The sequence below is a fragment of the Myotis daubentonii genome, chromosome 8 (assembly GCF_963259705.1).
Source record: "Myotis daubentonii chromosome 8, mMyoDau2.1, whole genome shotgun sequence".
Classification (NCBI taxonomy): domain Eukaryota; kingdom Metazoa; phylum Chordata; class Mammalia; order Chiroptera; family Vespertilionidae; genus Myotis; species Myotis daubentonii.
Window position 1 is genome coordinate 64109324 of NC_081847.1, and position 16050 is coordinate 64125373.

The following is a 16050-nucleotide window of genomic DNA, read 5'->3' on the forward strand; positions in this document are numbered from 1 at the left end:
CCATAAATATTCAAAGAAAATAGTAAAAACATTACTACAGGTTTACTAGTTGCTGAGGGTGATTGTGCTCATATAGCCAATGGGGCACAAGTTTCAGAGTCAGGCAGGATTAGGCTCAAATCCTGGTTCTGTCATGTGGCCTCGATGTGCTACTCAACCTTTTAATCTCAGTATTTAAAAATGAGCATAGCCTTGGCCCATGTGGTCTTAGTAGTTAGAGTGTTGACCCACACACCAAAGGATTCTTGGTCAAGGGCACATACCTGGGTTGCAGGTTCAATCCCCGGCCCCTGGCCAGGGCTCCTATGTGAGAGACCAATGAATGTGTCTCTCACATAGATGTTCCCCTCTCTCCCTCTTTCACTTCCTCCCTCCCTATGTTTCACTCTCTCTAAAAATCAATGAAAAATCCTCAATGAGGATTTAAAAAATAATAAATAAATAATAAAAAATGAGCATAACAATAACAGTACCTACTAACTCCTAGGGTTATTATGAAAATTAAATGAGAAATACAAAGCACTAAGCAAAGTATCTCCTACAAAGTAACTGACCAAAAATGATAGCAATTTTTAATAATGTAACAAGCACCTACAATTATACTGCCTAAATCCAAAAGTCTTGTTTGAACTCAAAATTTGCAGATAAAATATATGAAAGATTATACTTACATATTGTTATCAAAGTTTTAATAAAAGGCTTGAATACCTAATTAACTATTAAGATAACTTACTTAACAAATATATTTAATAAATACCTCTTTACTGTTCTTCATATGTTCTAGGATTTTTTTGTACACATATTAACTAATTTAATATTCATGACAATCCTATGGGGAAGGTACTATTATAATTACCCCCATTATATATACATAAACATACATATGTGTGTATATATATATATGTATATATATATATATATATGTGTGTGTGTGTGTTTAAAATTTCAACTTATTTATATGTATATAATATTTCAACTTAGGTTTGTTTAAGGAATATGTTTTATTGTACGGGAAGAATACCAAGAAACAGAATTAAATAGTATTAAATTTTCCCAGAGCCAAGACTGGTTTTCCTCATCAGTAAAACAATGGTAGTTGTTAGACTTTTAATAAAAGAGGAAAGAAGAGTTATTGTAAAATGAATTTTATTAAACTACTGGATGCCATGTAAACTTGAAATCAGCAAGAAAAATATTACTTATCAACCCTCACATATAATAGTTTGTTTAATTAAAAGGTTATACTGCGTATGCTCACCCCTCCACCCCCACCCCCCACACACACACTACCAAAGGAAAGTAGAACTAACATTTCTTAATTGCCTTCTGATTACCAGGCATGGGCAGACCCTGTGTGCATCAATATTCACCACAGCACTCTAGAGCAGGGATAGTAGCCCCATTTTTAATATTAGCCCCCCCTCCCCAATTAAGAATTATTATCCAAAGTCTCTCAACAATAAGAGGTAAACCCAGTCCCCAAGAAACATACTGAATATGAACAAAAATCTCTAATTCCTTAGAAAGTGAAAGCTACTTTTAACCATGTTTATTTTAACCACCAGGGACGAAAACTATTATTGAGTTTTCTAAGTAAATAAATTAAAAACCATCACTAGTCTCCAGCAAAACGAAATATTTGCCAACATCACACTTACTGAACCACATATACCATAGCCTCTTTCATTTCTCGCTGAACTGGGTATTTAATACCGAGAGGACATGTACCACAGAGGGTGGCAGTGAGAATGCATTAAAGTTGGCCGTGACCTTTCTGGGAAATAATTTTCACATACATCTCACAGTCAGAGGCCACATCTGGGCCTGGGAGTTCAGGAAAAACCTAAATGAGTTTTACATGGCTTTGATACACAAATAGATAAAATGCAAGGATTTTAGGAGATGGAGAAAGAAAACCAGCTTGGACAGGGATCTCCTCAAAGCCCACTGTGTGATCAGTAATGTTTGAGCCTGAAAGTGCTGAGGCCCCAAACCAGAACCTAGTGGGGAGATACATACATACACAGATTCTTATGGTCCACCGCAGCAAGTTCTAGAAAGCAAGTGTGTATAGTGTAATAACTTCTGTTCCTCACAGAAGAAAACTTGGAAGGTTTCAGAAGGAGGTACTCATACTAGGCTTTAAGAAGAGAGCAGAAACGAGTAAGATGAGGAAGGAGAGAAGGACATTCCTAGGGAAGGAAACAGCACAAAGGGTAGAGCAGCTTAACGTGCTTAGGGAACTATATATGTGACGCTGTAGGAGGCTATTGTTCCTAGATATGGGGCAGTGAGTCTAAATAAGAAAAACATTTATGTATGTTAACATGACGACTATAACAATAAGATAAGTTACTTTTTAATAATCACCCCTCAGTGCCAAGCTCTGGATATGGCATTCTCCCGTTTAATACAACACTCACTCTCCTCTGAGAGGCACTTTTTCATCTCTATTTTTAGATGAGGAAACACAAGCACAGGTGCTCTGTCTAGAAAGTAGCAGGGCCAACATTAAATCCCTAGCTGTTGAACTCCAGAGAATGCGCTTTCAAATGCTAGTCACCTCAACGTCACCTTATGAGAGGGAGGGCCCCATTATATCTTCGATGGCATTTGGGAAAGGGTCCTCACCTGTTATAACATGGTGCAGGTGAGCTGCTCTTGTAGATATAAACCCTCGAGAATGAGTCTGCACTGTCAGTCAACCAGGCCTGCTCTAGGTCCCCACAGAGAGTAGGGCAGATTCTCTCTGAAAACTAAAAGGGAGCCTCTTCCTGGGAGATGCTCTCAACAGAGAGGAGGTGAGATATCTCCACCACAGCATTTAATCACGGCTGAAATGCTGGGAGGCCAGCTTGGGAGTTTAGTTCCCTGGGTTAAAAAGACAACCTGTGCATAAGTTTGTCTACCTGGTAGGAAGCAGTGGCTGCTTTTGTATATAGCACCAGGTGTCATGGTTCAGTAGGACACCCATTTCCCAGGGGCCCTGGGTCCACAATACAAGTGACCATATGGTTCTAGAGAATTGCCTAAGTAGACTCAGTGATTCAAGTGTTCATGTTTATTGATTTTCCATTTATCTGTAGAAAGTCAATTTTTCTTTTGGCTTCCATTTTCACCTTTCAGATGAGCACAGTGAACTCTGTATGACACCTATAGAACAAGTCACGTAATCATTAAGGATGTTTCCAAGATGAAACCAAAAGTTTGGTTATAATTTTATCATCTACCAACTTTACAAATTGAATAACTCTATAGATTGACTGCCAGCGCCATCTTCTAAGAAAAAAAGAAATGGTAAGGAAAGGCTTCACCCTGGTTGGATTAATTTACATTCCTTAGCATGAAAATGGCCTGCTTTACATTCAGTTTTCTCATACACTGGACTGCTTCCAGATGAAGTTCTTGCCAACGGTTCTCCATTAAAAACACCTTAGACGTTCTGTGCTGTTTCTGTTCCTAGACCTCAGATCACTCTAATGCAGTGGTTCTCAACCTTCCTAATGCCGCGACCCTTTAATACAGTTCCTCATGTTGTGGTGACCCCCAACCATAAAATTATTTTCATTGCTACTTCATAACTGTAATTTTGCTACTGTTATGAATCATAATGTAAATATCTGATATGCAGGATGTATTTTCATTGTTACAAATTGAACATAATTAAAGCATAGTGATTAATCACAAAAACAATATGTAATTATATATGTGTTTTCCGATGGTCTTAGGTGACCCCTGTGAAAGGGTCGTTAGACCCCCAAAGGGGTCGCGACCCACAGGTTGAGAACCGCTGTGCAAGACAAGACACAACATAGCCCTGGGCTAGGCTGCAAAAGTGCATTCATTTAAATCACCTGGCTTGTATAGCTATTTGAAAGCAAATTGCAGACCTATCAGAAGAACTGATTGCACTGTTTCATTTTCTAAAGGACCCACTAGCCTTTCCAAGGTAGAATAAGAAGACACATTGCATTGAGGCCTTTATTACTCCTTACATGTTACTGACATTTTTATGACTATTATAAAAATAGTATAAATACAATAGATAATGTTGTGCTTTTAATGTTTGTTTTTTCTTAACATTGTTCTCATTTGTCATAGAATGGTGCTGGGGTTCTAGGCTTTGCTTTGCTTTTTTACATGTTTTTAACACTAAAATAAACATAAGCTTTTCCTTCACTAAACATAATGCATTTTCAATACAGCTTACTGAAATAGACATAAAAAGGATAAATAACACAGGACAAATTGTTGTATATTTAATAGAGAATCCTACTTTCATAGAGTATGGCCCAAGAACCTTTCCCATTTCTTCCTACCCTTTCATTGTCAAACTGTAAAATTTAAGATGATAACAGCAACAAAACAACAAATTGAATTTGAGTAAACAAGTCCAATCCCTACAGTAACTCCTGTGACTAAGAGGAAGTTCGGGAGTTGGAATGCAAGTCTAAGATTAGAAGAGACAAAGAATTATTCAGTCACAACTCATCTCAAAGCTTAATGTACAAAAAATGTTCATTAACAGAGTTGAGAAAAAAACGTATGAGTTCCAAGTGTCTCCACTGTGATTAAGAAAACAGTAAGCATTTCAATCTCCTGCCATGCCCTTCACCTTGGCCTATTTCAGAACTTTTAATCTATATAATTCAAGATTAAAAAAAACAGAGAACCCACTTTTTGTGAAGGGTTGTTTTTAGATGAGTTCACCTCAATTATTTTTGTTACCATCTTCACAAGGACGTAAGTCAGTGCTGTCAAACTATTAAAAGTGGTTTATAATTCATGTCAGTAATAGAAGTTTAAAGGCATTTTAGAGCTTTTTAACAATGCTTCTCACATTCATGATAATGCAGAACAAATCAGGTACACCTGTGTGGGGTTATGCTAGGATATAGCCCGATTCCCTCTCCCAGTCAGTTGAATTGTGTCTGCCTGGCAGGCGGCCACAAGAAGCAGAGCAGCTCATACTCAGGTCTCTTCCCATGTCCTTGACAGCCCACACGCCTCACCAGATTGTTTCTTTGTCTTGGCCTGCATGCAGACTGTTCCCAGCACAGCTTTCTCTCCACCTCCTCTGCTAGATAAGCCCTTACCTGACCCTGGGCAAGGGCAGAAACTCACCCCACAGGCTCTATCGGATCTTCCCCATATGTAGATATTAAAGGCTATGTCCTTCCTCCCTGGTCCCTGCTATGGCACTCCCTGGATTGAGGTTCCAATGTTACAACCTGCCTCTGTCCTTGTCCTCTATTCAGTACATGTTTTGCACATTTAACACAGAAAGCCCATAGAACAGAAGTTGTCCAATACTTCATAAACACCTTTCAGGTAGGAAAACAGACCAGGACATGTACATGTATAATTGGAGGAATCTGAATACTAGCCACCACATTTAATTCTTGCTTTATGCCTTTCAACATTTAGGGTGCACTCTTTCTTCAAAATTCCCTACATTACAAAATTCCTTATGAAAATACAAACCTTTTAGAGAAGGGACTACACTTTGGATAAGCTAAGTCAAATGTTGTTTAGTTCACCATTTTTCTTAGGGAGACCTGCAAGATAACACTTGTAATAGGACTCTATTCTGTTAAACTATGTTGAATAATATATGATCCTCCAATTATAGTTATGATTCCTCCAATTATATGTGTGTATATCCTGACCTGATGTTGCCTCAGGGAGAATTAGTGATTCCCATTAATTTTTGCACATAGGAGTCACATGACCATATTTTCCAAAACAAAATTCAGAGCTCATTATTTGATAGTTATGGGAAGGTTAAGACCCTGTGTCTGAAAGTAGGATTATTCTTCCCAATTCTGAAATGCTATACTATATTACAACCATGTAAAAATTAGTGACCACTCTTCTGAAGTTGAGCTTCAGCAAAATAAAGCTTCAAAAAGAATCCCCATGACTAAATGTAAGACTGATCACATACTATTCAACATAGTTTAACTCTTCTGCTCTGCCTCTAGGTTAACCTTGATCTCCAACCCATTCCATTTACTTGTGGGTCCCTGCTCACCTTCTCCACACCCTTCCCTGGCTAAACATAATGGAAAGATTCCACCACAGGTCTGGATGGAGCTGGAAGGAAGTATATGGCCTCGTGAGGCCATTGTGTTGAAAGGAGAGATCACCTAGAGAAAAGTAAAACCCTAGATCTGTGCCCCTCCTAGGTCTGGGATTTCATTTTATAACACCTGCCTAGTGAGGGAATCTCAAACCTATAAATTATCATAATGTTGGCCCAGGATCACTGAAACCTAGAGATGCTCCAGCAGAAGCAAGCACCAAACAACACTCTAGGGGCTCCTTCACAACCAAGAGTACAGGGGCTGCATTTTGCTTATTATGAGTATTACAGTAGGTCCTCGGTTACGTCGGAGATCCATTCCTACAGCGAGACGTAATACGATTTTCGCTGTAAGTCGGAACCCACCTACATAAGCACCTACGTCACTCACATGGAGCACATACACAGCAGTAATGAAGTGAAACAGTAAAAAAAAATTTAAAAGAAAGATAACAAGTCCTGACCTATACTTGTGGTAAATACTGTAAATAACAGAAAACATAAAGCACATATGTACATAGGTCAAACTGACGGAACTTTTTTTTTTTTTTTTTTTAATAAATAAATGGGAGATGGCGACGTAACCACAAAACAACGTACATAGAGTCCGACAAAATCCGAGGACTGTCTGTACTTAAATTCAGAAATAATGTGGGTGCTCATCACAGCATTACTCAAGAGGGCAAAAATGAAGGACAATCTAAGTCTACATGGTTAAAATCAGGGATTTACTAAATTATAATATAGCCATACTATCAAACACTTTGAAGCCTAGGATTTACTAAATTATAATATAGCCACACTATCAAACACTTTGAAGTCTATGAATCACATGTTAGAAGAATATTGCATAACCTAGGAAAATGCAAATGCAATACTTGAGTAAAGCAAATTATAAAACAGCATGTGCATTATTATTCAAAGTTTGTTTTAAAAAACACATATATGATAAGAAAAATACTGGAAGAATATAGACCAAAAATAAACAGTGTTTATTTCTAGGAGTTAGAATTACATTTAAAAAAATTGTTTTCCTTTATTCTTCATTTTATTTCTCCAAATAGTCACCAACAAACATGTATTATATTAATGATAAACAAATCAATTCAATTTTTCTAAAAATAATGATAATTCACACCAGAGAGCCTATCTGAAAGCTTATGAGGTGATAAACAATGGCTTGGATTATTTTAAGAGTTCAGCCACATCTGATGCTGGATATAGACTGGAGCATGTATGGGTATGACATTTATGTGACAAATGTTCATGCAAGATATTTTTTTTGCAATTGGTCTGGTTCACCACCTTTTTGGGTATAGCTTGTGAGCTATAATTTTTTAAAATATATTTTTATTGATTTCAGAGGGAGAAAGGGAGAGGGAGAGAGGGATAGAAACATCAATGATGAGAGAAAGTCACTGATCGCATTGATTGGCTGCCTTCTGCATGCCCCCTAATGGAGATCAAGCCGGCAACCTGGACATGTGCCCTGACTGGGAATCAAACCATAACCTCCTTGTTCATAGGTCAACACGCAACCAACTGAGCCATGCTTGCTGGGCAATTTTTTAACATTTTTAAGTGGTTGGATAAATATAAAAAGAAATTAATATTTTATGAAATGTAAAAATAATATAAAATTAAAATTTTGATGTCCACAAAGTTTTACTGGAACATGGCCACACTCATTCTTTGAAATCTTATCCATGGCTGCTTTTGTACTACAATGGCTTCTTAAAAGAATTGCGACAGAGACCATAGGCCTGAAAAGTCATTAAACATTTACTAACTGATCCTTTACAGAAGAAATGTTTTCAAGTGATTCTAAATTTTCTTTGTATTTTTTATCATTAGTCTCTAGATGTCAGAAAAGATTCTCAAACTGTGGTGGAGTTGGAGGTGACAGGGACTAGTGCCATATAGAAGATATTTACTTTTCCCTAAAAGTTAGCCCTCCCAATAGCACAAAACATTTACTTCCATGTGTTCTATTAATAAACCAAAAATTAAACATCTAAAGAAATCAAAGGATTCATTTAGTCTAGAATTAATATCTATACTGAAATTTAGCATTTATTCACTCCTGCCTAAAACGAATATTATGTAAATCTACACCATTAAAGGGGTTTCTTTATTAAAGTACAATCCTATCTAATAATAGACAAACTTGGTAATTAACCATACCTCCGCTATGCTTCCCATTGGCTAATCAGCAGGATATGCAAATTAACTGCCAACCAATATGGCAGCCAGCAGCCACATAGCTGAAGCGAGCATGAGGCTTGGTTGCCCTGGCGATGGAGGAAGTCGAGGTTCCCCGCCTGCCGCGGTCCAGCTCTGAGCTCCAGATGCAACAATGTTGCAATTATAGAAGCTAAACAAACCCCAGATACCTGCTTTCAGCCAGCCGGCCTTGGAGCTGGAGCCGCAACAAAGTTTCAATTACAGAAGGTAAATAAATCCCAGAATAAAAAAGAAAAAAAGGAGAAACCGGGAGCTTCAGTTGCAGGCTTGGCCTGCCTGAAAAGAGCTCTCAGCCCCTCATCCAGACTGGCCAGGCACCCAGTGGGGATGCCCACCCTAAAGGGGGTGTGGCCAGCCTGAAAACAGCTATCAGTCCCACATCCAGGCTGGCCAGGCATCCCAGTGGGGACCCCCACCTGAAGGGGGTGCGGGCAGCCTGAAAACAGCCATCAGCCCCTCATCCAGGCTGGCCAGGCACCTCAGTGGGGACCCCTCCCCCTAAAGGGGGTGCGGGCAGCCTAAAAAAAGCCATCAGCCCCTCATCCAGGCTGGCCAGGCACCCCAGTGGGGACCCCCACCCTGAAGGGGGTGTGACCAGCTGAAAATAGCCACCAGCCCCTCATCCAGGCTGGCCAGGCACCCAAGCAGGACCCCCACCCTGATCCAGGACACCCTTCAGGGCAAACCAGCCAGCCCCCACCTGTGCACCAGGCCTCTATCCTATATAGTAAAAGGGTAATATGCAAACTGACCCTAACAGCAGAAAGACTGGGAATGACTGGTCACTATGACACACACTGACCACCAGGGGGCAGACACTCAATGCAGGAGCTGTCCTCTGGTGGTCTGTGAGCTTCCACATAGAGGAACTCTGCTCAGCCACAAGCCAGGCTGATGGCTGCCAGTACAGCGTGGTGGTGGGAGCCTCTTTTGCCTCCTCAGCAGCACTAAGGATGTCCGACTGCAGCTTAGGTCTGCTCCCCGGTGGCAAGTGGACATCCCCCGAGGGCTGCCGGGCTGCCAGAGGGATGTGTGATTGCCAGCTTAGGCCCAATCCCCTGGGGAGCAGGCCTCAGCCAGCAGATGGTCATCCCCCGAGGGGTCCCAGACTGTGAGAGGGCACAGGCCGTGCTGAGGGACCCCCTGCCCCGAGTGCACAAATTTTTGTGCACCGAGCCTCTAGTCTATATATATAAAAGGCTAAATGTCCATCCAATCAGTAGCTATGATGTGCACTGACCACTAGGGGACAGACACTAAACGCAGGAGCTGCCATGACGCACACTGGCCATTTAAAAATAAATGGCACCACGGACCTGGCATCCACAAACCAACACTTGGCTTCCCCCAAGTGGGACACAGGCCCCACCACCACCCCAGAGCGACATCCCACCAAATCGCAGCCAACGCTGCCAAGACTGCATGGCACAAAATGCAGCCTACAGCCCAGCCCAGCCTGGAAACAATTGCTGTGGGTGTCAGGTAATGACATCATGTAGCAACACCAGGCTTCCTCTCCCTAGCAACTAGCCTCCTTAGAGTTTCTTCAGCCCAGGAACACAACTTGCCAGGTGCAAACATTTTACACTTTAACCAAATGTCTGTGAAGCATTTTCCTGTGCCTCATCTCATTCGATCCTCACAGAAGTCCTGGAGTAGGTAGATAGGAGACTCGGTAGAAACCTACTTTCTTTTCATTGGCCAGAAAATGGAGACTTAGAAAGTTTAGAAATTTGACCCGACTGAAAAGAAGTAGGAAAGACTTCAGGTTTTCTCATTGTGCAGAATATAGTCAAACACTGCTATAGTTAAATATTTTACCCTTCGTTCTCCCTGCATGATCTATAATAATAATCTGCTTCATATTGATATTTACTGCTGTGTTGTTGGCAATTACCTGAAAGAGAAGTTGGGGTGCTTCACTGGGCTGGAAAAAGTTTAGGTAAATGAGAAAGCAGGTCTAATTAAGCAAGTTCATTCTATACATATAAAAGGCTAAGTTCACATGTGCATGAGCAATACATATAAAGATCTCGCTGGTGCCAATCACACACATGTGTTTCAATCGGTCATTGTCAATCGTGAATTTGGTTGACACTTCTATATTAGAGAACGAGTGAATAACGATATTAAAATATTTCTTCTAATTAATTTCCTTTCAGTGTGCATGAATCCGTGCACTGGGACATTAGTTAACAACATAAAATCATAATTTTTTAAAGTGTACCATTTGATGATATGATGTAAGTATACAGTGTGAAATGATTACCTCAATCAAGTTAATTGACATCAATCACCACCTTACATAGCTCTTTTGTATGTGAGAATGTTTAAGATATACTGTTTTAGCAAATTTCAGGTATACAATACAGTATTATTAACTATAGTAAACCTGCTAAACATTAGATTTTCAGAGCTTATTCATGTCATAATTGAGTTTGTACTCTTTCACCAGCCTCTCCCTCTTTCCCCCACCCCACTGCCCTGGCAATCACCATTCGACTGTCTGCTTACAGGAGTTCTTTTTCATTTAGATTCCACATATATGATACTATACAGTATTTGTCTTTCTCTACCTGACTTATTTCACTTAGGTACCTATAAGACTTCCCAGAGATATATCAGAGAGAAGAATTCTGGCACAGTCTTCACTTCATCCTGACATTCTGGCCATTTCTCTTTCCTTTTCTTTTTTCCATAACTTTTAATTATGAACTTTTCCACACAAAAGGAAAATTTAAAAATATGGCAATGAATAATCCAATGACAATGACCTAGTTGAAATAACACACTCTCTCTCTCTCCCTCTCTCTCTCTCTCTCTCTCTCTCTCTCTCTCTCTCTCTCTTCTATCTCTCCCTCCTTCCTTCCCACCCATGTTTGTCAATAAACTAGTAGAAAGTTACAAAAATCATGACATTTCATCCCTAAATAATTCACCATGTATCTCCCAAAACAATGACATTTTCCTGTAAAGCCACAATACAATCATGTACCTAAGAATCAACAAAAATTCTATACTATCATCTCATAACCAATGAATATTGAACTGTCCCCATTTAACCTCAAAACTTCTCTTCGGGGCTTGTCATTGAAGGAGGATGTAACCTAGAGTCATATCTGTGCTAAGTTTAAAGAAGACCAGATCATCTGCCTTGTAGAATCCACATTCTGGATTTTTCTGTTTTCCTGTGGAGTCATTTAAGTTACTTTTCTATCTTTTATATTTTTTGCAAATTGGAGGTTAGGCCTAAAGCAGTGGTTCTCAACCTTCCTAATGCTGTGATCCTTTAATACAGTTCCTCATGTTGTGGTGACCCCCAACCATAAAATTATTTTCGTTGCTACTTCATAACTGCAATTTTGCTACTGTTATGAATCATAATGTAAATATCTGATATGCAGCATGTATTTTCATTGTTACAAATTGAACATGAGCATAGTGATTAATCACAAAAACAATATGTAATTATATATGTGTTTTCTGATGGTCTTAGGCGACCCCTGTGAAAGGTCGTTCGACCCCGAAAGGGGTCGCAACCCACAGGTTGAGAACCGCTGGTCTAATGGCTTAAGAATATGATACTGTATACCTTATATTACATCACATCTAGAAGTGTAAAATGTTGAACTATCCCATGTTTGTTTATGTCATTTTTGATCAATTAGTTAAGGGGTTGACCACCATTGTAAGGGTTTGATTTTTTCCTTTGCACTTAGCAAATAATTAGTGAAAATATACTTTGTCATTATTGCAAACATCCTTCATTCCAAGAACCTTTTTAAGTAATGGTTTTAGTTGGTAACTAGAAACAAGTATGTCATTAAGAATTGATGAGTAGTAATTTTCTAATTCTATTATTCCTTTCCCTTTCATTAGCTATTGTTATTCTGTAAAGAGGAGTTTTCCCTCATTAACTGAGAATGGCTTAGAGTTTCTCCAAAAAGTCAAAGTAAATGCTATATTCTTTAATTCCCATTTTCACCATAAGGAGTATGTGTAATTGTCATCTTTATTTAACGCAAATTAGATTTCTCTCTCTCTCTCAGCATGGACTCATGTATTTTTATTTTTAAAATTTTAGAATCAATTATTGACTATTTAATAGATTGATTCTCAATATGTCCTCCACTTGGCCTTTGAGAGCTCCTTCCAGCTGGGTGCTTTAAGACGCTGTCATTATTCTTTGATATGAAATGTTTTTCCTGGATCTCTTTCCACAGCTGAGACCATGTATCTGTCTCACTTGGTACAAACAGCAGCTTCCTTTTTTACTGTCCCAGCAGCACCTCCATCTGAATGGATCATCTACTACTTCCTAGACTGTGCCATTCAATAAATTTACTGCTTTCCCCATCCCTAGAAGAGCCCCATCCATCAAGAAGAACACCTGAAAATTCAAACAAAGCCATATAAGAGGGCCACCTCCCATTTAATGTCTTAATGAGTTTTCATCTCTTACCTTGCATAGTAGTCATTGGGTGGAACTGCTTCTTGAAAGAACTGGAACTGGTATAAATAAAGTCCAATCAAGTGTCCCGCGGTGAAAATAGCCAAGAGAACACAGAGACAGCTGAACAGCAATGGGTCGAATGTCCGGCACCAGGACCACCAGGTGCACAGACCCAAAAATACAAAAAAGTAGACAGATGAGGTCAAAGATGGCAGCATCATACCTAAGGAAGAAGAAATATAATCATGAAAAAATGCATTGAACTAAAAATCATTTACTACTCAGTAACTGCAAGTACTAGAGATTATATAAATTTCCTCCATGGGTTTTTAGGTATTGATTAGGTTTTTAAAATAATCACTTTTTATTTATAAAATCAGAATCAATGCTATTTTTATTATGAAAAATGTCATACACAAAGTGATATCGACACTAATAAAAGAGAAAAATGGTAATTGGCGTACGACGATACTCTTTTCATTGGCTAATCAGGGCTATATGCAAATTAACTGCCAACTAAGATTGGCAGTTAACTGCCAACAAGATGGCGGTTAATTTGCATATGTAGGCACAATGCAGGGAGGCGAAAGGGAAAGCAGGAAGAAGCCCCCTGCCACTGACAGTGATCAGAAACCCAGGGGGGAGCTAAGAGAATCAGGTGCCTTTTCCGCCCTGGCCAGTGATAGCAGGAAGTAGGGGTGGAGCCAGCGATGGGAGCTGGGCACGGTTGAAGCTGGCAGTCCCGGGAGCTAGGGGTCCCTGGCCTGGGCCTAAAGCAGAGCCCACGATCGCGGGGCCGCTGCAGCTGCGGGTCCCCGCTGCCCGGGCCAGACGCCTCGGCCAGAGGCGTTAGGCCTGGGCAGGGGCGGAACCTGCAACCACGGGGAGCTGGGGGTCCCCTGCCCAAGCCTGACACCTCTGCCGGAGGCCTTAGGCCTGGTCAAGGGGCCGATCCAGTGATTGGTGATCGGAGGGTGATGAGGGTCAACTCCTCTGGCTGAGGCATCAGGCCTGGGGGGGTGCTGGGGGTCCCCTGCCCAGATCTGATGCCTGGGCCAGAGGCATCAGGCCTGGGTCGGGGGCGGAGCCGGGGATTGGGGGGGATATGATGGTCCCCTTGCCCAGGCCTGAAGCCTGGGTCAGAGGCGTCAGGCTTGGACGGGGGTAGAGCAAGCGATCAGAGGGAGATGGGAGTCCCCTGCCCAGGCATGATTCCTGGGCCAGAGGCCTCAGGCCTGGGCGGGGGCCAGAGCCAGTGATCGGGGGGAGATGGGGGTCCCCTGTCCAAGCCTGACACCTCTGGCGGAGGCGTCAGGCCTGGGCAAGGGGCCGATCAGGCGATCGGAGGGTGATGGGGGTCTACACCTCTGGCCGAGGCATCAGGCCTGGGCAAGGGGCAGAGCCAGCAATCAGAGGAGTCTGGGGGTCCCCTGCCCAGGCCTGACGCCTGGGCCAGAGGCATCAGGCCTGGGCTGGGGGCAGAACCAGTGATGGGGGGAAATGAGGGTCCCCTGCCCGGGCCTGACGCCTCTGTCAGAGGCGTCAGGCCTGGGCAAGGGGCCGATCCTGCGATTGGAGGGTGATGGGGGTCAACGCCTGAGGGCTCCCAGTATGTGAGAGGGGGAAGGCTGGGCTGAGGGACACTACCCCCCCCTCCCACACACACACCCAGTGCACGAATTTCGTGCACCGGGCCCCTAGTTTGTAAATATGGGGAAATACCAGAAGAGGAAGAAATTCTACCTATGGTATTTGAGCAGAGTAAACAGCTAATCTTCACACCAGCAGAATATAGCATACTTAATTGCCTGTTTCCATCTTCTGTTTCTCCCTACAAATTTTCAGGAATACTGTATGTCCCTTCCAACTTTCCTGATACCACTTTTAAAATAATGATTTACCTTGTTTTTTAGTTAACTAGGATTCATAATAATATTACATTCTGTGGCAGTTAAAGTTTCACTAACATGTTTTCCTACCAAACGAAATCTGATTTGCACTATCACCAAAAAGGGAAATGTAAAATGAGGCAATTCCTTTACAGGCATTAAAAACCTTTCAGGGGAAGTGGGGGGGGGGGGGGGGGGGGCGGGGCGCGGGTGGATTTTGAAATGACTCCTCATTAAAATATTGGACTATATATCTTGAGAAATTCTATTCTTTTTCCACTTTTTTATTTTCCCATTAACAAACAGTTATGTTGTTTCATCTTGTGAAATTTCAATGAGGTAGTATTGAATAAACTTCCCAGTAGCTCTAGAGTATAGAATGTTGGTGGGAGGGGGGGGGGATGTGGGAGGGGAGAGAAACTGATATAACATAATTATGGTATCAGCAGTCTATAGCCAAAATTTAAAGGAAGTGAGTGTCTGTGCTGGAAGATTGTAATGAAACTTAGGAAGAAAAACAGTAAATCCTGGAGAGTTAAGTTATGATCACTGATGAATCAATGTATATAGACAGGCTCTCAGAGGCACCTGTACACTAAAATTATTCATTGTCCCAGGTCACCATTCACAGGCTCTGAGGAAGAATGGTTGTTTTTCTGATCTACACATAGAAAATGATGTCACATAACAGAAAACGATTGCTTTACAGAAGTTAATAGAAACTATCTAAAATATAAAAACTAGAACTGCACGGGAAAAATGACTTGCATGTGTGTGGTTTGTACATGTGGCCTCCTTTACCCTCTTTTACAAAAGCTCCAGCTATTATATTGGTGTCATGGAATAGAATTATTTCCTTCTTTATTTTCTCTTCCACCATTTCTTTCATGATTCGCCAGAGTCATTGTGCTCCACCCAGGACTGGAAAGTCTCACCTGATGAACCCAGTAAAATCGTCACAACTACTTTTCCAGCGGTGGTTATCATGTTGCCAATAAACTCCTTAAGCTTGGAAGCCACAAAGGCAAACCTGCGGAAAATTTTCAGTTTTGTGCTTTCTTCCATCTCGCCTTCAACACCATCTCCTTCGTCTAAACCCTCTTCATAGATCAGTGCCTCTTCTGGATCTAGTTTTTCTCCTCCAGCCTAAATAAAAACAAACAAACAAAAAACACTGTAGTCCAAAACTCTGCCTATCCACCCAGCAGATGACATAGTTTGTAATTTATGGGTCAGAGAATGCGGTGATTTCACAAATCTGGGAAAAGATGCAGAGAACCACTTGCCTTACGTCCCTGCCAGGGCTCTGATAATTCCCGAGGAGTTCTAATCTCCCCTGGAGAAGTAACCAGGAAACATCACTATTCATAGGCCCCTAA

At 41.2% G+C, this 16050-nt stretch overlaps 1 protein-coding gene across 4 annotated transcripts in view; it reads right to left on the reverse strand.

Moving 5' to 3' along the window:
• The window catches only part of PIEZO2 (piezo type mechanosensitive ion channel component 2), a 338873-nt gene that overhangs the window by 115600 nt on the left and 207223 nt on the right, over positions 1–16050 (reverse strand). For all 4 annotated transcript variants that reach the window (XR_009454151.1, XM_059706647.1, XM_059706648.1 and 1 more), the window contains exons 6-7: positions 15607–15817; positions 12792–13005 (exon numbers count right to left, since the gene is read on the reverse strand). Coding sequence is in view for 3 of the 4 variants with exons in the window: in XM_059706647.1 (XP_059562630.1) it covers positions 12792–13005; positions 15607–15817 (425 nt within the window). In the remaining variant the exon portion in view is untranslated. The remainder of the gene's footprint in view (positions 1–12791; positions 13006–15606; positions 15818–16050) is intronic.